The 20,115-nt window shown below is 54.5% G+C and overlaps 1 protein-coding gene across 1 annotated transcript; it reads left to right on the top strand.

Annotated features, from left to right (window-relative positions):
* Window positions 1-793: 793 nt before the first annotated feature.
* Window positions 794-19,077, top strand: ALKBH5 (alkB homolog 5, RNA demethylase). Its single transcript, XM_009481977.2, has 4 exons — window positions 794-1,530; window positions 8,051-8,131; window positions 12,514-12,669; window positions 14,406-19,077. Exons 1-4 carry the CDS (start codon window positions 809-811, stop codon window positions 14,587-14,589), a joined length of 1,143 nt encoding a protein of 380 aa, XP_009480252.2. The 5' UTR covers window positions 794-808; the 3' UTR covers window positions 14,590-19,077.
* The last annotated feature ends 1,038 nt before the right edge of the window (window positions 19,078-20,115 follow it).

The following is a 20,115-nucleotide window of genomic DNA, read 5'->3' as shown; positions in this document are numbered from 1 at the left end:
TGGCGGCCGGGCCGTGCGGGGCGGGGCCGCTGCGTCCCCGTACGTGCGTCCTGAGGGGCGGGGCTGGGGGGAGGGAGGGGGGGGGTTGGTGGTGGGGTGGTGGCGGCGGCGGTGGGCGGCGGGGCGCGTGCGCGGCGGGGCGGGGCGGGCGCGGTGGGCGGCCCCGCGGCGATCCGGGATGTCGGGCTGGCTCCTGGTGACGTAGCGCGCCGCGGGAAGGGCCGCGCGAGACCCCCCGGTCGCCGCCGCCGCCACCGCCTCCTCCTCCCGGTCCGGCTCGGCCCGGCCCGGTCCCCCCCCCTCCGCGCTCCCCCCCCCCCGCCATGGGCAGCGCCGCGGCGGCGGGAGCGGGCAGGGCGCCGCGCCTCGCCGGGGCCGCCGCTGGGCATGTGCCAGGCCCGGCCGCCGCCTGAGCGCCGCCGGCGGTACCGGCAGCATTGTCCGCGCCCGCCCCGGGCGAAGCCGTGAGTGTGGCGTCCACCGGGCCGCCCCCCCCTTACCCCCCCCCCCCCCCCGGGAGGAGCCGTCGCGGCGGGAGGGAGGGGGCGGGCGGGCGCCGTGCTGCCCGCCGGGAGCGGGGTCCCATCTCCCCGGGGCCGGGGGCGGGGTGGGGGGGTGGCGAACCGGGGCCCGGCGGGCACGGCCCAGCCGGTCGCGGTGTCGGCAGGCCCCGTCCTCACCTCCCCGTTCCTCCGGGGCTCTTCCAGCAGGGCGGCGGGTGCCATGAATAGCAGCTGCGCGTCCCCCGCCGCCGCCCGCCGCCGCCTGCAGCGCCGGGATCGATAGAGGCGGGGGCTGCGGACGCACTATGGCCGGCAGCGGCTACACGGACCTGCGGGAGAAGCTCAAGTCCATGATGCCATACCGGGACGGCCACAAAGGCGGCGGCGGCGGCAGCCTCCCGCGGGAGCACCCCGAACCCCCCTACGATCGCAAGCGCCGGCACCAGGAGGACTCCGGTTCCGAGCCTAGCGACTACGAGGAGCAGAAGGAGGAGGAAGAAGCTCGGAAAGTCAAAAGCGGCATCCGCCAGCTTCGCCTCTTCAGCGCCGAGGAGTGCGCCAAGATCGAAGCTCGCATCGAGGACGTGGTGTCCCGGGCGGAGAAGGGGCTCTACAAGGAGCACACGGTGGATCGGGCGCCGCTGCGGAACAAGTATTTTTTCGGGGAGGGCTACACCTACGGGTCTCAGCTGCAGAGACGAGGCCCCGGCCAGGAGCGCCTGTACCCGCGGGGGGAGGTGGACGCCATCCCTGAGTGGGTGCACGACCTGGTGATCAGGAAGCTGGTGGAGCACCGGGTGATTCCCGAGGGCTTTGTGAACAGTGCCGTCATCAACGACTACCAGCCGGGGGGCTGCATTGTCTCCCACGTGGACCCCATCCATATCTTCGAGAGGCCCATCGTCTCCGTCTCCTTCTTCAGCGACTCGGCGCTCTGCTTCGGGTGTAAATTCCAGTTCAAACCCATCAGGGTCTCGGAGCCTGTTCTCTTCCTGCCCGTGAAGAGGGGAAGCGTCACGGTGCTCAGGTAACTCGCCCGCGTTGCCGAGGCCTCCGCTAACGTGCCGGCGCTCGGTTGTGTAACGCTAATCACGAGGCACGTGGATGCACACCCCGATGGCAGCTCGGGCTTGATCTCGCCCGCCCGTGGGCGTGCAGGGTCTCGCTGCGGCGGAAGGGGTTGAGGGAAGGATTTGGGCGGGGAAGGGGGGTCCTGCCGCCGTGATGGATGGGGATTTGGGTGGGTGATTGATTTTGGGTGGGTGCCCTCTCTGCGGAGCTCGAGGCGAGTCCTGGCTGGGAGCGTGGCCACTTCGGAGCCGAGCTTTGCCGTAGTTCCTGTAAATGGTTAAAATAACGCATCGAGACGCAAAATGGATCCTCTGCCCAAGAGCGGTCAGAGCGGAGCAGCTGGTTGGGACGGGGCTCCTGGGTCTATTCTTAGCTTGGCCGGTGCCTCCCCGACCTGACCTTAAACGTGGAGAGGAGGTGTGAACGGCCTCGTCTTCCCAGTCTGTAAACTGGGAATACTAAACCCTCCTCTGCCCGACGCCGATGGGGAGACCGGAGCGCAGAGCCCCGTGGGACTGTCACTTGGAAACGCGGTGGGTTGCGGGTGTGAGAAAGGACTTTACGTGCGTTTTTTGCAAGCGGGGAAAGAGCTGTGGAGGCAAAATGACCTGCCCAAGGTCATGCAGCCGGTCGGTTAGTAAAGCTGGGATTGGCGCTGGGAAACGCCTGCTTCCTAATCCCCGCTGCCTCCCGGTATGCGCCGGGCGGGCAGAACAGGCAGGTAAGGGGACAGGCAGGCTGCACGCAGGCTGGTGCGTACGGACCTGCCAGTGGCCGGGTCTCGGCGAGGGTGGCTCAAAACCCGGCACCGCGGCTGCCTGATTTCGGTGAGCACCAGCCCCTCGTGTCCCTGAAGGTCAGAGTTCTCCATGCCAGGAGCAGGGATTGCCCGGACCCTGCCAGCAGCGCTCCAAGCTACCAACTGTATCCTCATTTGGCGTTGGGTTCTTTTTTTTTTTTTTTTTTTTCTTTCGGACTGGGGAAGGTCCAGGCAGGTTTTCAGGGCTCCCAGGCCGTAACACAATCCCCTGCTTTGGCTTGTAAAGTGATCGCCGCAGGGTTCGGGAAGGAATTTTTTCCCCCCACATACACACAGCTTCGCACCGTTGACTAGCGCATCAATAATAAATGCCAAGATCTCGCGTAGCTTTTATCTCGGAAAAGCTGCACAAACATTAACTAATCCTCACCGTACCCCCGGCGTTAGGTAACTTCTGTGGATTAGCGAGGGATGAGGGAGGCTGCGGAGGGAAGCGGGAATGGCGCTGAGGAAATTTTCTTGTTTTCTGGTGGATTGGCCGGGGCAGGGAGGGGGCAGAGGTCAGGGTGATTTTGTGAAACAGGACCGGGGCGGGGAGGGGGGACACCCCTCCTGCCGCGTGTCCTTTCCCACAGAGCAAGCTCCGTTCCTGGGGATGGAGACTGCCGGGTGCGAGGCGGCCGCTCCGCGCCCCGACTTCTCCTCTTAGATGCGAGGAGGGAAACTTTTTACCCTAATTTTCCTGCTGGTGATGCAAACCCGTGCACTGCCTTTCCCTGTGGGTCCTGGAGTAAATAGTTGTCCTTCCTTTCACGGCCAGAGATTTTTTTTTTTTTTTTAAGGACAGTGAAAGGTTTTTCTTGCTTAGAAGCGTGCTGGCGGAACCGTTAATGCAGGGTCACTCTGTAGTCTTGTAGTCGAGGCCACTAGGACAACTCTCTTGGCCTTATGTCCGAAGGAGGATTGGGACTTTGCTGTGGAGGATGGCGGGAGGAGGAAGAGGTGCTTTTTTCTGCTCTGGGACCAGAGAATGATGTTTTCTTGTCCCAGACTCTCACTGTTCTCCCAAAACTGCTGGGAAAATCCAGCTGGCTCAGGGCTCCCAGAATTGGAGCGGGGTGTCTCCCAGGCCTGTGCATTTGGGTTGGTGGCCAGCATCATCTGGGTGCCCTAATCAGTATTAAAGTGGCTGAAACAAGCCTACAAATCAAACAAATATATCTTTTAACTCTGACTAGAAGAATTGGTTTCTGACCGACCCACCGCTGGCCTTAGATGTTCTGCTTTCCAGCAAATAATAGACTTTAAAAAGGGGGGATTATTTCAATTTCGGTAAAGCAGTTAGCAGATACTTAGCACTCACTTAAGAGAGATTCTGCCAAAGTGATTGTTCTGTGATGATATGATCCTGGCTGGATGCAAGTTCCTCGACTCCGGGGGGATCTCCTTGTCTCCCCTCTAACCCCAGCGATTTGGGAGGAGTGGGGAGAGGTGCAGACCCTCGGTAGGCTCTCTGGGGTGTACCTCCAAAATCCAGCCTTTGGTCATGTTGAAGTCAACTCCCCAAACTTGGCTTTTTCTCCTCTCGGTAAACAGTTGCTGAAGGCAGTTGCCCTGGAGATAGGGAAACGGCGCAGATAGAAATGGCATGCTTGTAATGTCTGTGATTCAAATATTGCTGGGTCAGTGGCTGCTGCTGGCGTGCCGCCTTTCTGGGGAAGCCAGGGTAGCTGCGTGCGTTTGCTCACCGTGTGGGAATCGTGAGGATCTAAAGAAAGCTCTTGGATCTCTCTCTTTGCCCTCCACATTGCTCTCGGGCTCTCCCCAGATCACGCCTGTCCTGTTCCTGCTCTCAGCAGCTTATTCCACATCGTCCTCCCGATTTTTGCAAACGCTGAACCTGCCTCGAACTGGCTGGAAAGTATTTGGCTCTCAAACGACAGGTTAGTGTTAAAAAGGTGGAAGGGAGATTCTCCTGACTGGGCTGTGCACCTCTGCCAGCAAGCAGGAGAAAAGCTGAGCCACCCCGTGACCCGGTAATGAGCCCTTTGCCCTTCCAGCAAGGCACTTGTTCCTTTCTTTTCACATTTGCGGTGAAGATTTGCCCTTGTAGGTTCTGACATGTAGAAGACGACCTTCTCCAGCCCTCTCTTCTCCCGCAGCCCCCAGAAGCGGGTGCTCCTGCAGGTTTGTCCTGCTGCCAGCCAGGCCGAGAGAAAGCAGCAGCAGCACCTCGCTCTGTGCCGCTGCTCTTGGGCAGTCGGAATTAAGCTGGATTTCAGTCCTGTGGACCATCAGCTGTCTGTTGAGGGCTGCTGGCTGGGCTGCGTTTGTGGGTTTTCTTCTTTTTTTTTTTTTTTTTTTTTTAAAAAGAGAATTTGATGAGCATCAATCGATAGAAGCAGAGGGGAGGAGACAGAGGAATTTGCCCAATCATCTGGGGAACACGTGCTTGGACAAATGCTTAGCCTGGAAAAAAGGGAAGGGAGCTGGGGTAGGGTGTGCAGAGCCAGCTGGGTCGGGTGGTTCCAGCCGGACCCCTGTGCTGCACCGTGCCCCGCTGTCGCTGTCATCGGTAGCAAATCTCGGCACCCAGCCAGCTTTTGTGTAACCGCTGGGCGTTGCGTCTCGGCACTGTGGTTGGAAATAGTGCAGTTGCAGTTAGCCAGAGGAACAAATGACCAAAGGTAATATTTCCCAAGTTCTGAGAGCTTGTATGCCATACGGGCTTCCCTTCTGCAGCTGGTGAGTGCTCCAGGTTGTCTTCCCCGCTCTTTGTAACAGCAGTGGAAACATCATGATGTTTGTCTTTCCTGTTGTCTCAAGGCATGCCTGGCGGTAGCATAATCGGAACTGGTTGGAGTCTCTGGAGGATGAACCTGCTTTCTTCCCAGCTGCAGGAATCTCTCCATGACTGCCTGGATTAGATGCTTTTCCAGAAAAGTCTAATCCCTCAGAACAGGCTGTTGGTGCAGAGGAAGTTCTGTGCGTGCCAGTGGTGATGAGGCGAATAGATTTGTTCAAGCTCTGCTTGAACTGGTCAGTGTCACATCCATGGTTTGTGGCAGCAGCTTTCCTGAACCACAGGCGAAGCCTCAAGCTGCTCAAACCCTGCGATGGGCCAGTGTGTGAGGTCCCTCTGCCTGCGAGCTGGCCCGGCTGTCGTCAGTCCCTGGAAATATTTCTTGTTGGAGACCGTGCAGAACTTTAGGGCCTCCTTTCTGGTGATGTTTGTATGAAAAAATCTGCTTTCATCTCCATGTGACTCAGTTATGTTGCGGCTTGGCTGTAACTCCTCTGGACTGAAAAAGACTGGGGAAGGTCTTGGGGCTATAAGGTCCAACAGGTGAATTAGGAGTTGGCCTGTGAGTTGGGGGAGCATGTGGAGAGCATCTGCACCTCCCCATGTTCTTCTGGAAAACCCTCTAGGCTGGACATGTCATGCTCAGGTGTTCTTGTGGGCAGCAGTGTAGGGTTTTCCTGACCAAGTTATGTCTTACCTCGAGCTCTGGGTTTGTTCTCTGGGCAAGAAATCTCTGGGTAGACCCTCGATATTATTACGGGTGTTTTGTTCCAGTGTCTGCACCTTCACCTGTCATCAGGATGCGGCGAGGCCGGGCAGTGGGTGAGAAGTTCATGCTGGCACAAAGCAGAACAAGCGTGACACGACCAAATAATCCTTTTCTTTCATTTCGCTGCCTGGTGCCTGTATAAACCCCTTTGCTGGAGGGCTGTGCAGAAAGATGCCATCGTTGTATCTGATATGGTACAAGCTGAGTTTTCCCACACCAGCATGGCACTGGGGCAGACTGGTGGGTCCCCGTTAGGGCCTTGGACCGGAGTACTGGGGCTGTTGCTTTGGTGCATCTGGGACCACTAGCTCTGCCTAGGGCCAATCTGAAAGTGAGCCGGGGAGCGAGAACAAGCGGCCAGGCTGACATCTCATGATGGAGACGCAGGTCTGGAAGCAGGCCTTTTGCTGATGTTCAGGGTGTCGCTGAGGATGTGCCGAGTTGAATGTTAACGTGGGTGATATTAATGAATTCACTGGAGCTTGACGCAGAGATTCCTGGAACATAATAGAGCATCATTATAAGCCCCTTAGCATAACACTGGCTTGTTCTGCAATGCCCCGGAGGATGGGGGGGATGGACATCAACCCCTGTTTTAACTGTTTTAGACTCTTAACTCTCCTCTCAGAGAGAGGTGTGCATTTCTCAGTGAGTGGGTGGGTTATCTAACCGGATAAAGAACACCCGGTCCCTTAGAAGACCTGCGTGTGCGTGACGTGTTCTCTGCTCTGGGCGTCCTGAATAACCTGCAAGCCGATGACCCTGGCCGTGCTCCTGGAGGGACGGCTGAGAGCTGGCGTGGCAGCAGCTTTGCAGGAAAGCCTCGTGGGGAGAGTGGGCTTGGTGATTTCTGCTTCAGGTTAAACTAGCTTGGGGGTGTGCTAGCTTTGTGTGGTGTGAGCAGCCTTCGCCCAAGTCCCTTCAAAGGTCTTCCTGTCCTTGCCAGCCGTTTCAGGAGGCTCTGAAGGTGTTTACCTTCTCTTTTCCCCGTATTGGACTCTAGAAGGCTTTCTTGTGAGCAGACGCTCTCCAAACAGCAGGTAGAGGGCAGGCCCACCTCTCGGACCTGCTTGCTAGCACCCACGTGAGTGACGAGATGTGCTCCTGGCAGGGTGGTTTGTGTGTCCGAGCGGGTGTAATGGCCGCTCTCCGCAGACCCGCCGCAATCTCACGTGCTGTGCTGGACCCCAGGAATTGTGCTGAGGAACAGAAGGAGCCACAATAAAAACGCTCCTGTGTGTTGTGGGTAGCTGGGGCCCTCGTTGGCCGGGGCTTTCCTCCTGCCTGCTAGAAACGTGGAGTAGTTGAAGTCGCCTCATATAGCGAAACGCTCCTGCTGAGAACAGCTACTGTGCGGCCGTGCAGCTGCTCGAGCCTGCTGCAATTTTCCTCGGCCCAGGTAGCTGTCTTGCCTTGTGAGTCCTGCAGCAGCAAGGTTTGGGGAGTGCAGCTTGGTTTGCAGGTCCGAATTTGGGGGTTACCCTGTGTGTGTTGTGTCGGGGTTGGGCTGTGCTGGGGGGTGATGTTTGTACCGTGGCTGAGGATGTGCCACGTGGGGAGTAGCGGGGAGGGCGAGCGTGCTGAAATGGCGGCGTCTGTGCCCGGGAAGGGGGGGGTGAGACTCTCGACTCTTGCCACCGCTGCACCCCTTCCCTCAACTAACAAATCTCATCGACTCCAGTACATGTTCGTGTCTGGGTATGCTGTGCATCTCAGCCGTGAGAGATGTTTTTTCTTGGGGACATGCATGAGAAGATGCTTTGGAGCAATGCGCTGATTTTTTATTTTCCCCCCTGTTGCTCTCTAATTTCTTGATAAATGAATTGGCTGAATTTACACTCCATAAACTCATTTTCTACATGTCTTATTTCACAGTGTTGTGGCATGTGGCAGTTTCCTCTGGTATACGCTAAAAAATTGAGTCCAAAACCAAAAGAAAAAAAGCCCTGACTGTCCTCATTCTTTCCTGAAGTTTCTTCCTTCCTATAAGCCTAGCTCCTGCATGCCTGGGGAATGGTGTTTGGAGGAGGAATTCCTGGTGGAAGTTAGGAAATGACTGGCCAAACAGAGTTGTTGAGGCTGGCAACCACTTCCTGCTTCTGCCTGTCATCTTTCTCACAGTGGCTTTTTGTTTTTGTTGTCAGTGGATATGCAGCCGATGAAATTACACACTGTATTCGACCACAGGACATCAAGGAGAGAAGAGCTGTCATCATCCTTCGAAAGTAAGTGTTGAAGCCCTCCAAGCAATAAGATAAACTTGCATGTGGTGGTGTGATGTTTCCTAAGGTGCTTTTAAAGAAACACTTTAAAACTGCCTTGCTTGCTAATTTGCTGGCTTGATCTTGCATCTTGATTAGATGTCACTCTGGTGCTCACTTGTGTCTTGCCATGCCCGTCGCTTGGCCGGTGGGAGTAGATGGAACTTGTTACTGCAGAGTTAACCACTCCTTGGCTCTGTGCAGCAGTACTTCATTGTAACGTCTGGGTTTGCAAGCGCTCTTCGTGTCCAAACACCTGGCTTTCATTGGCTGCCTAACTCCAAACAGCTAGGATTTCAAACTCTCTTGTTTTGGGCTATGTATTCAGGTGTCTGATCATATGATACCCACATGCGTGAGTTACTTGGACAGTCCTTTGAAGCTGATGCTTACGATGAAGAATCTCCTATAAAGCAGATAAAGTTTTCTTGGTAGCATGGTTTTCATTTCCTGGGGAGAGGGAGGAGGATGCCAGCTTCGAAGTGAAACGGATGCAGTGAATTTAGTGCTCACTTTACAGAGCTTGTCCTTGGAGTCGGTGTTGGGAAGCCGAGCTCCGTAAGCTGTATCGCACGCTTCCTGTTTTAGAAGATCCGCTGTCCTGTCCTGATGGCATTTCATCAGCTGGTGTCTGTTCCTGAGCTCTTTAGAGAAGAAAATGAAGAAAATGCCAAACCAACCCCACCCCAAACTCCCTCAGCATGACCTCTGTTTGTGCCCAGAAATGTCCCCTCTCATCAGTTTCTTCTACTAGGAGACCAAAAAAATGTGACTGCCGCATGTTGACCCATGTTGATTGTGCCTTAGAAGGTGTTAGCAGTAATTCCACTGTCAAGAAATCTTTTTGCAAGTGAAAACACAAGACTTGAGTACTGTAAACCCAGACAAAAGCGTGAGCATGAGGGCAGGGCTGCAGTTGTGGCCCAGGCTGGCATAAGGCTAATAGGCAAGCGGTCTGGATTCAGACTTGCTGAGCCTTTGGACAGCTTAGTTGGTTTCAAAACAAGTCTGGCAACGTTGTGAAGATACGGCACAAAGCCAGCGGAGTGGAATTGGACATCTGGTTAGAGAGACCCGTGACATGAAGGCAGGAAAAACAGCAGCCCTGAGGCGTTAGCCCAGCAAAATGAGCAGAGACCCAAGGAGGCAGGATGAGATGTGGCAGGTGATAGAGTGGGATCAAAGAAAGAAAGAGTAGAACCAAACCACGCGATAGTTGGTTATTGCCACGGGAGGTTTAAGGTGCGAGGGTTGCGATAAAAGGCTGTTACGTTCACGTTATCGGTTACTGCAGCCAATGAAAAGTAGTGCAGGTGCTGACGAGCATCAGTGGAAGGCACCTCCAAATCCTGGAGCTGCTTTAGGTGGGCTTTGGGATAGAGAAGCTGTCTGTCTTGGGCTGTGGAGCCGTTCCCTAGAAAAGACAGTCTCTAAATAAGGTAAAGCTGCCCAAACTGGTGCAGATATCATGTTTAAACTGGCTCTACCTCTTGCTTTTGCCAGCCTCTGTAAGCTAAGGGTGTTATTTCGTTTAGCCTGACTGCCCTCAAAGTGCAACTGGGCAAGCACCTCTCTGGCTGAGATGGACCCGGCTAACCCGGTGCATCGCTGCTGAGCAGACAAGGCCCACCAGCCCCTAGCAGAGCTGCATTGGCTCCGTTTGCTTAGCCATCCTTCTGTAGCGGTGTGTCCTTCTGTCTCCCCCTGCTCAGCGTTAGAGCAGCAGTATCACTGCCCAGTCATACACAGACGGCGATGGGCTGACTTTACTGGCAGGCTGAATGAAACCACAACAGGATTTTTCTCTTGAGCAAAGTGGAAACCCCCTGGTAATAATTTTTGTATAATCTCCGCAGAGCTTAGCAGCCCTGGTGAATACACGGCAATTACCTATTTGCCAAAGGGTGCGCTCTGATTGCTGCCAAATAGAGCTTATTAATAGCTGTTTATCCCTCGTGACGGCGGCCGTCTCCTCGCCGAGTCCCGTGTGCACGCATGCATGCACAGCAGGGCTGCGGTGACCTTTGTCAGCGCTCGCATCCCCACGGCATGTATTGCTGCAGCGAATGCCATTCCCTAGTCCCGGATCATGCGACTTTGTGCAGTCTGAAATAGCGTGTTATGCAACCAGGAAAACAGCTACTTCCGCTGGTAGCCTGCTAGCACGAGAGGCTTGGGAGCAGCCAGCGAGCGGCCTCGTAAAACTCCTCTTCCTCGCCTTCGTGGTAAGAATCAGCCCCGAGCTTTCCAGCGGCATCAGATCAGTTGGATCGTAGAGCGGCATAAACTTTGCTGCAGCTCGGAGCTGGGATATTCGGCTCTGAATAAGCTGCCAGAGCCTGCTGTGTCCCAGACGTTTGAGCCTGGATCTGCTCTTGCCTCTACTCCGAGCGCGTGGTTCTAGAGACGGTTTTTGCTGGCAGCAGCAGCAGAACAAAGCTGCGCGAGCTGGAGAAGTGGCTGGGTTTTGCAGGATGCTTGAGAGCGGCATGGTTACCAAGTAGGTCATAAACACTTCAGTGCTGTAGTGTGATGATATTTACAGTGTTTCCTGCGTATCGGAGTGCAGGACTGTGGGGAGCCAGCAAGGTTTGGAAGTGCTTTGAGCGAGAGGCTGGGTGGGGAGGAACGGCACTCTCAATTTCATGAGATGCGGAAAGAGGTGACGTTGGCAGTGGGGGTAGAAATGAGACCTATTCAAGCGGGTCTTGAAAGTCATTTTAGAGGGCTCGTGCTGCCATTTGTAAGCGGTTACATTGGGGAGTTATTCTGTTTAACTTGAACTTTGGTAGGTAATTTGCTCTCCATTTTAGTATAGCCTCTCCTCATACCTGCTCCTGCAGCTCGCACCTGCGTTGCTCTGTGGACAGAGAGAGCGTGGCTGGTGTTCCTTTGCCCTCGCAGTATATTTGGTGGTTTGTTTGTTTTAATTGCAGGCCTGTAGCTGCTGTTGTATTTGAGAGGTATTTAATCCACCTAATTTGTCTGGGGCAGGATCTGCAATGCCTTTTGGTGTTCTAGCTGGATTGGGTCCAGTCCTGGAGCCGAGAACAGCTCAGGACGCCGGCACTGGGGGCTAGTGCAGGCTCCAACCTGGCAGCTGCCTGCAGAAGTGTTCCTTGTTTCTGGCATGCTGGGCGGGCTTCGGCTGCTGTGCCTGGCTTCACCTGTGCCAGTCTGGCATCGCCCTGGCAAACTGAAGAGGCTCTCCCCGATGGCGGAGAGGAAGCTTGGCAACTAGATGTGCTTCCTAATGGGAATTCACATTGGGATTCTCCTGTGGAAACCTCCCTCGGGAGCTAAAGTTCAGCACTAGAGAGCAAGTAGTGATTCTTTAACTACTTTCTCTTCTTTCATCCAGACCCCTTCCATATTCACCCCTAATCCCAAGGATGGAGACAGGCTGCAGCACCAATATCAGGGCGCCTTTCCTTCTGGGAGGTGGCTTGGATCCTCCTGAAATTGGCAGCTCTGGAGCACCAGTACCACCTTTTAGTGTGTTTTGCCCATTCTTAGATTTCAGTCTGTGTTTTGAAATGGACTTTAGCGGTGCTTGTAAGTTGAGACTGGTAACTGTGCTGTGCTTGGGGACGGTGGCAGCGCCGTGATAGGACGCTGTGCCGTCGAGTTTTCATTCCTGCTGCTCGGTCTGCTGCCTCCCTCCATGTGTGCATGGCTGCAATCGTGCCTGGGCCAGCGACGGTTCTGCTCTGGGACGAGCTGTGCTCGCTTTCCGGTGTAGCTTGAGCGCATTTCTATCCCAGCACGAACACGGCGGTGCTGCGCTGCTGGGAGGGATGTGGTGCAGCTTCTGTTTGCTAGGCCTTCTCCTGACTCGTACTTCAACTCTTCAAACCTCTTAGTCAAGCTGAGAAACGCCTGACCCCATGAGATCTTGAGATAGTAGGGAGTTTCCAGATAGAAGCAGTTATTACTGTTGTAGGTGATGATAAATTTCGCAGGGCATCTCCCAGGTGGCTTGACTGGAGCTGTGAGTTATTGACGAGTCACTGTGATTTCACAGGGTTTCACAGGGGCTCTAACGCCTCTACTCTGCATCCCGTAACTGGGATTACAGTGAGCCCAGCACCGTTGGCGTTCGCTGCATGATGACTACATGTGTCCCTAGGCCTTCCTCCTCCCTCTAACCAAGGCAGCAAAGCTGCAACTACCGGGAAGCTGCAGCTTGTTTTGCTGTTGAGCATGAGAGTCCTGAGCCTCTTCCTGAGCTGTGTGGCTGGGATTGAGGCTTCTGCTTCAGCGCATCTAGGACAGACGTCTGCTGCAGCGTGCTAGTGGTTCTGTAGAAACTCCTTGCAAATTCTCTTCTCTTTAAATATTTGCAGAACAAGACTAGATGCACCTCGATTGGAAACAAAATCGCTGAGTAGCTCTGTGTTGCCACCAGGTTATAACTCTGACCGTCTATCGGGAAGCAACCGGGACCAGATCCTGAAACCAAAGCGGTCCCATCGCAAAGCGGATCCCGATGCTGCTCACAGGTAGGATGATCTCTCCTACGAGCAATGTTTTGGATGGTATCTCTAGGTCAGTGCCTGTCTGAGGTTCCCAGCCTCTGATAAGAGAGGCTGCACAGCACACTTAAAACCGTCCTAGTTTGCACCTCCCGGGTGCTTTCTGTGGTGTACAGATCTGTTTTATCAGAAGGAGGTTCTTTATACCTTCCTCCTAGGCTTGCGGAGGCTAAGCTCTGGCTGTAAGCAGCTTACATTGTTTATCCTGTGAGTGGCATAATGAAGAAGCAATAGATTTGGCTGGCTGTTGATAATGCAGTCATTCAGAACAATAGTTTCCCTGCAGCTAATTATTTTTGACCTCTATTGCCAAGCAACCTGTGCAGCTGTGTTAAACTATATTATGAAAGCAGTCTTGGGAGAGAACGTGAGGTTTTGTTATCTGGGAAAGGTGAAGGCCTTCCTGGGAAGCTTCTTAGACCTGTTTTGGTTCCAGAGCTGCGTGTATATATTTTTGTGTGTGTAACCAGACTGCGTGAATGCGTAAGCCTGACCGTTAGGGGAGCTCCTTGCTGAGGTTTCAGACAGCTCGAGCTCTGCAGCAAGGCTTCCCTCAAACACCACCTTGCTCTGTGTGAACGTACCGATAGCCGTGAGTGATAGGCAGTCTGCCGGCTGTCGTGCAATATTTCTGCCATTCTCCGATTCCAAAGCTTCCCGAGGATCGAGACGGCATTCTCTGTGCATCATGTCAAAACTAAAAGTTGGCTTGGTCCCGGGGCTTGGCCGCTGTGCGGTCCCAGCCCGTGTTTCAACCTGTCCTGGAAGGAGGAGGGTGGGGATGGCTTGTTTATGAGCCGTGTTCATTCACCTGGACTCAGACTGACTGGGAAGATAGATCAAGAAGAGAAACTAGAGAAGCTAGCCTGCAGATGAAAGCTCGCCTCTGAGCATGCAGTGGGCCAGCGTGTGATGAGAGGAGCCATCGTGCAGGACAAATCTGCAGATCCGCGAGAGCTGTTTTCTAGCCTGATGTGACCTTATTGGGGTGGGGGGGCTTGCATAGACTCCTTCAGCAGATGGGTATCAAAACCATGTTTTTCTCTTCCTTTGGCCTCAAAGACTCCGGTATAACATAGGTAAATAGCATGGGTACTGGATAGTGGTATCTCTTCGAGGAAATTGGCAGTTGCCACCTAAGATAAAATAAGTGGTCTGTGCAGCCCACCAGCCCAGTCCTACTAGGAAGCGATCGCAGGCGAGAGCAGAGGCAGCTTTGCAGAAATAACAATTGCACTGTGCTGATGTTTGAGAGAACTAGCGAAAGGACAAAGGAGTTTGGAGCTGTGGTTTGATCCTGCACCACAAGCACCACAGCAGCTTAAAAAGGAGCTCAGCTCTGTGCTGTGAGTTCTGCCGTAGGAGAGAGAGACCCCTCTGCCCAAGGGATGTTTCTTGGGGCCACAAGCTGCACTTAAGAAGTGATGACTGGGCTGTTCGGAAGAGTTCCTGGTGGAGGTAAAGACCAAAACTTGCCCGGGGAAGGACTTGCACCATCAAAAGCAAAGTTCTCAGCCCCACCATGGGAGGTGCAACTTGGTGATCTGTGCCTGCTCTGCTGAGTACCCAGTACCGGGCGAGCAGTGTGGAAAGAGTCAGCCGTATTGCTCAAAGTATGCAAAACCGCAGATAGTGTGCGCACAAGGGAATGCCTAAATCCTGCCATGGATGTGCTCTCACTCCCTCTTTCTCTCTCTCCGTAGGCCACGGATTCTGGAAATGGATAAAGAGGAGAACAGGCGCTCAGTCCTCTTACCAAAACATAGGAGACGGAGCACCTTCAGCTCCGAGAACTATTGGCGAAGGTCTTATGAGTACACGGAGGACGGTGACGAGGAAGAGGAGGACGGCAGCCCAGCCAGGAAAGTTAAAATGAGGCGACACTGAGGATTGCACTTTCCGGGCTCACGGAGCTGATGAGATTGGCCTCCAGTCTGTGAAAACTTTCTCCTCCCTCTGGCTATCTTCCATCTAGCTTCAGTTTTGGTTTTTCCTTTCAGGCTGAAGAGTAAACAGGAAGGATCTAGCGATGTTTTTATGAATGGAGGAATGCTGAGACGTACGTAAGGATGGAACATGTCCAGTGCACATGGTGTCCTGAGTCATGGGTCAAACAGGCATCTCTCCCTTAGGAAGCAGATAAAGTTATGCCAGGCTGTCTGTTGGGATTTCTTTTGAAAACACCAAAAAGTTTAACTGTTTCATTGCGCAAGATTCAAGAATTGTATTTTTGTTTTTTGCTTTAACTTTCTTCCTTTCCAAATGTTCTAAATATGATGTTTGACCCCAGGAGCTGAAACTCTCTGGCGGCCTCGTATTCCTTGCTTCACCAAAGGGCTCCTTGGTCTGCTCTTACCTAGTTGTTGCTGGGTTTGTTTTAAAGGTGCCCTGCAGTAACTGGAAGTTTGAAGCTTTGCAGACCCCTCTTACTGCGATTGATTTCAAAGGGTTTAGGATGTTTTTGTTGCACTTTAGTACCATTTTTAAATACCGTAGGTTTCCTTTCCAGTCCCTTTTCCCAAGCCAGCATGGACTCGCAGCCTCGTGTCCCTGCGCTGCCCTCTCCGAGAAGAATGTACTTGAGCTCTGGTTTCTCAGTGCTGGTCTGACCAGGGGTGTATTTTTGGTTGAGGAGGAAGGAGATGTGGCTGGCTTCACTGAGGCTGGCCTGGCATTGACCCGAGGTCCGTATTGGAGCCCCGGGGCTGCCAAGTGAGTGATCGCATTGAGCGCATGCTGCTTCCCAGAGCTGGAGATAGCAAAGAGGAGCAGGAGAGACACTGTGTTTGTGAGGACGCTTGCCTTGGGACCCCCTGAGAAGAGCTGTCCTCCGCTGTCTGGGGGACTGGCTTTGGGCCCCCTGCCCCTTTTAGGTGGAGTGAGTTGAGACGGCACAGCATCCCATCCCGAGGGACCGGCTGTGCTCTTGTCAGAGCAGGAATAGGCGCTGCCGCAGCCTCAGGGGAGCCGGGCAGCTCGGCCGCGGTCCGTCCCCTCCGAGGCTGGCTCTGGGAGCGAGGACGCTGCATGGGTGTAGTTTGGCCCCGGTTCATTGCATTCAGCAGCCAGTGCTGCAGCAGTTGCCCGCCTCCTCCTGGCTTATTCCTGCCTGTATTCCTGGGGTAGGGAGTTTTCTGGTGGCTACAGAAAATGCTAAGAAGAATTGGGCTTTTGGCTCCACGGAGTTAGTGTTAGAAAGCCTGCTGCCTTCCTCCTCTTCTCCCACCCGGTTTGCGTTAGCCCAGACTGAAGCCTCAGCGTTTTCAAAGTTTGGAGCCCGACACCATATTTAGAACCGTACTTTTAAGAAACTTCCTCCAATTGATTCTTTGAACCCAAGTGTTGGCAGTTGTAAGGAGTAGTCTTATTTTTAAATTTTTACTGCTTTGCCCTCCCTCAAATTGTAGTTTTTCTTAGTGTTGTGTCCCCCACACACTTCATGGTCTGCACGCTTGGCAATAAAAAGATGTAATATATTTTGAAACCCGTTTGCTGCTGTCTTGAGGGGCTCCCAGTCAAAAAAAATCGCCAAACCCAGGCGTTGTTCCCCAGAGCGCCGTTCCTTGGCGACCGAGCACGTTTGCTGACATCTGGGTCTTGGTGTCCTTTTCCTTCCCATTGACTTCTGCAACTCCTGCCACTTGCCCGTCGTTGGGGTTACTGCTCAGGCTGGATCTAGCGGTCACATTAGTGCAAAGGAAATTACCATCGCCTTCAGCACCACTGATCTGCAAGGGGTTCATAGGTGAGGTCTCCCATGCCTGTCTCCTGATTCTCTTTATCCAACTGCTTTCCTGGCAAGAGCCCCTGTTGGCTCGGTGCAGAGGTATGGGCACAGCCTCGCAACCAGCCTTCGAAGGAACCTGTTTTGTCTGCCCAGAGATCTGAAAGTTCACGCTTCTGCTGCTTCTGAAACCTTTAAAAAGCCTTTTTCAGACGACGCTTACCGTTTGAAGCGGTGTTCCTCGCCCTCCCAGCTTTCTGCAGAGAATCTGGGCCAGCTCTTGGCTACAAACCCCCTGTTTTGGAAAGCTTGGCATTCCCCTGATAGCAAAACCACATGCTGCGAGCAGCGTCCCTTCTCTTCCTTACGGCTGGTGCAAACATCTCCGGCAAGCTGGAGACCTGCTAACAGGATGCCTGGCCGTGGCTGTTTCGAATTGGCTTTCTGGATTCATCCTGGACGTGCCCCGTGCCCTGCTCGGTGTCGGGCTCTGCTGTGGGTGCTGCTGACGGTGGCAGTGGTCACTGCTAGAGGTCTCGGCTCTGCGCAGCCTGGTCTCCCACCTCTCCCCCCCACCGGCTCCTAATTCTACGCCTACCTCTGCAATACAGATACTCTACCCTGGCGTCAACTCCAAATGATGCTGGTGGCAGCCTGCCTTTCCGGGGCCGCTTCCCAGAGCAGGACTCCTGTGGGATGAGGCATTGGCTCTTATCTCCGTTGAAGACTGAACAAGGCATCCTGAGGTCTTACCTCTGGCCCGGTACCAACCATCCCTCATCCCGGTCCTTGTGCACTCTGTATGTGTGCTAGCATCCTTCCTCTCCCAGTTTGTTTCAGTATTCCTGCATGCCATGGTCAGGAGCTCTCCCTTCCTTCCTTCCTTCCCCACCTTGCCCCGCATCTGTGCGGTGGGTCTGAGCTGGCAGCCATGGCTGGAGGGACAGGAGGAGCTCCTTGCCGGAGCCGCCGTCTGTTCTTGCGTGCGCTTGGTTTTCAACCGGACTGGTTGGGGCTCGACACCTTGGAGACAGAGTGGGACGCAACCGGTCCGGCCTGTAGCATCTCTTGCGCGAGGTGTCCCCAGCGCATAGGCAGGCCATCTTCCCCACTTGTACGGACATTTTCTATACACACGGATGTATATGTGTAGATAACACGGTTTTTTTAACTCTTTTGCACTGAACGACATCAGAGCGAAACCTGGATTCGAAACCAGAAGAGACATTTTTCGCGTGGATCCAGATGTCTAGATCCCTTACTGTAACCCGTCTGGTGAAACTATGGCTCAGAAACGCTTGTGATGCCCATACCTGTTCTCTGTCGCTGGCTCTGTTGGGCTGCCTGTGGGCTTCAGGTCAGGCTGGTGGTGTGGGTCCGCTGCGGAGGATGGAGGGTGGTGAGCTCCAATTTGGAGGCAAAACTTCCCCCCATCGGCTCCGTGGGACGGGCTCATGCACGGACCTGACCCCTTCGGCTTTGTCCTGTCTGTCTGGTCTGGCTGCGCAGTCCGACCTCCTCTCCATCCACCCGCAGCAGGTTGTTCACGTAACCTGCTCAGCCCAAAACTGGGAAGAAGGCTGTGCCCAGTGTGATCACCCCACGCACCCAGACCCACAGCCCAGACCATGAGAATTTCCTTTTCTAAGGAAGGGGGAGGAGGGCGGGGTTTGTCCCCGCTTTTCTGCAAAAAGCAGGAGGAATTGGGGTTTGTTACTGTTACCTGTATCTCAAGAAGGCTCATCAATCGAACTAAAGCTCTTGTTCCATACGTCCGTAGGAAGAGAAGGCAAGGCTGTTTGCTGGCCTAAGGAGGGGCTACCGGCAGCAGGGATGCCCAGCTCGCCACATCTGGCTCCACAGCTGCTCAACTCTCATCCAGCCGTTAGCCAGGCGAGAGCTGTGATGCTCGGGAGCTGCAATTCCCCATCCCAAGGCTTGGCTCATCCCGGAGTTTGGGGAGGTTTCTGGGGCGCAGGGCTGCCGACCCGCTCTCCGGGGTGAGCCGGCACCGGTGCAAGCCGACGTCTGCTGGGATGAGAGCTCGTCCCTTCGGATTTCAGCGCTGTTAGCACCCAGCACTTGCCGCTACGTGCTCTGAGCCCCAGGGGTCAAAATGGCTGCCATGCTTTGAGGAGGGTTCGGGGGGTGCAAAGGCCAGGGTCCAGACCCCCGCCAGCGGCAAATAGTCTTTTATCTGCCAAAAATGTTCCCTTTCCCAGTCGGGAGGAGAAATGTTTGGCCGAGAAGCATATCTCTGCTCCTTCCCGCGCTCCTGCCCACACTTACAAGTTCTGGCTGACTTTAATTTTGTTTTTTAAAGATTCTAATTTGTTTTGTTTTGTTTTGTTACCAATAAAAATAAAAAAAAAAAAAAAGTGGCAATATTTTTTCCCGTAAGCTTTTCCTAGGAAAAAGCGTGGTTTGTAACAAAGTTGTACAGTTCTGAAGTTTGAGATACGAGAAGTACTGTGTGAAACACTGTAAATGGGGCAGAGATTATTTTATGTACAGTCTGACATGGGGGGAATCTTTTAATTCTGGATGATTCTTAGCAAGAATTTGGTTCTTCACTGTCAGGGTTTGGAATTTCATGGTTTCATTATTTTTTTTTTTTCTTGTATAGATTGCTGCATTAATTGAATAAAAGCAGAAAGCATCACTCTGCCTGCCTGTGTGGTGGTGCCGGCGGCTGGCATGTGTGCCTGGCATGCGTGCCTCGCTTCCCTGCCGGCAAAAACAAGGTGGTGGGGAGTGGGGAACCACTTCCAAATAAAGGGAGTCTCCGGCTCCCTGGGGATGGGGCGGCCAAACGCATCGTCCGTCCCTCCTGCACTGCCCTGGAAAGCGGGGATGGGGCTGGCTGCCCGCTTCCTCCTCTTCCTTCTCTTTCCTCCTCTTCTTTCCTCCTCTTCCTCCTCCTCCCTCCTCCTCTTCTTCCTTCTTCCTCCTCCTCCCTCCTCCTCTTCTTCCTTCTTCCTCCTCCTCCCTCCTCCTTCCTCCTTCCTCCTCCTCTTTCTTCTCTTTCTTCCTCCTCTTCCTCCCTGGGAGCTGGGGAGCAAATGTGGATGCTGTCCTGCTGCAGCTCCCACCCTGCCCCACCACCCAGTTCCCAAAATGGCACCAGCACCCCGGGGGTACTGCACCCCGTGCTTCAGCCTCACGTGGAGCCCCTTGCCCTCCCTGCCCTGTGCCCTTCCTCCTGCAAGAGGGGGACAGTGGTGGGCATGGGGATGGGTGTGCGGTGCCGGAGAGGGGATGGCGTGGCTGGATGGGGTCTGTTGGCCTCGTACGGTGGCCTTCCTCCTCTTCTTCCTCCAGCGTGAGTTCCTGCATGGTCTGGCAACGTCCTCTCCCTCAGACCCCTTCCACCTGGGAGCCCATCGCTGGGGCATTGGGGGCGATGGCCTCCGTTCACCCCGAAGCTCTTTTCCACCCAAAAAGACCGCGTCACCCCAATTCGGCATCTCCCTGAGGCCCCGGGGTTAGTCAGCAGGGAGGGGAAAGCCCTGCCCTGCCCGGGGTGACTCATCCCAAACCTGGGTGCAGGGCAGGGTGCCCCCCCACCCTGGGCTGATGCCGTGGGCGAGCGGGGCACGGCTGTGCCCGGCGCCATGGCGGGAATAATCCGTCGCCAGCCGGTGACGGGGCCTGAATACTAATGGTGGGAGCTGGCAGGGTGCTGAGCA

Source organism: Pelecanus crispus, chromosome 11, assembly GCF_030463565.1.
Source record: "Pelecanus crispus isolate bPelCri1 chromosome 11, bPelCri1.pri, whole genome shotgun sequence".
NCBI classification, from domain to species: Eukaryota; Metazoa; Chordata; class Aves; order Pelecaniformes; family Pelecanidae; genus Pelecanus; species Pelecanus crispus.
The sequence above is the reverse complement of the archived record's forward strand: the minus strand, read 5'-3'. Positions and strand labels throughout refer to the sequence as shown.

Coding starts and splice junctions, on each gene's coding strand:
- ALKBH5 (XM_009481977.2), top strand. CDS start 809: ATGGCCGGCAGCGGCTACACGGACCTGCGGGAGAAGCTCAAGTCCATG. Junction 8,132..12,513: donor GCTGTCATCATCCTTCGAAA/GTAAGTGTTGAA, acceptor AAATATTTGCAG/AACAAGACTAGATGCACCTC. Junction 12,670..14,405: donor GATCCCGATGCTGCTCACAG/GTAGGATGATCT, acceptor CTCTCTCCGTAG/GCCACGGATTCTGGAAATGG.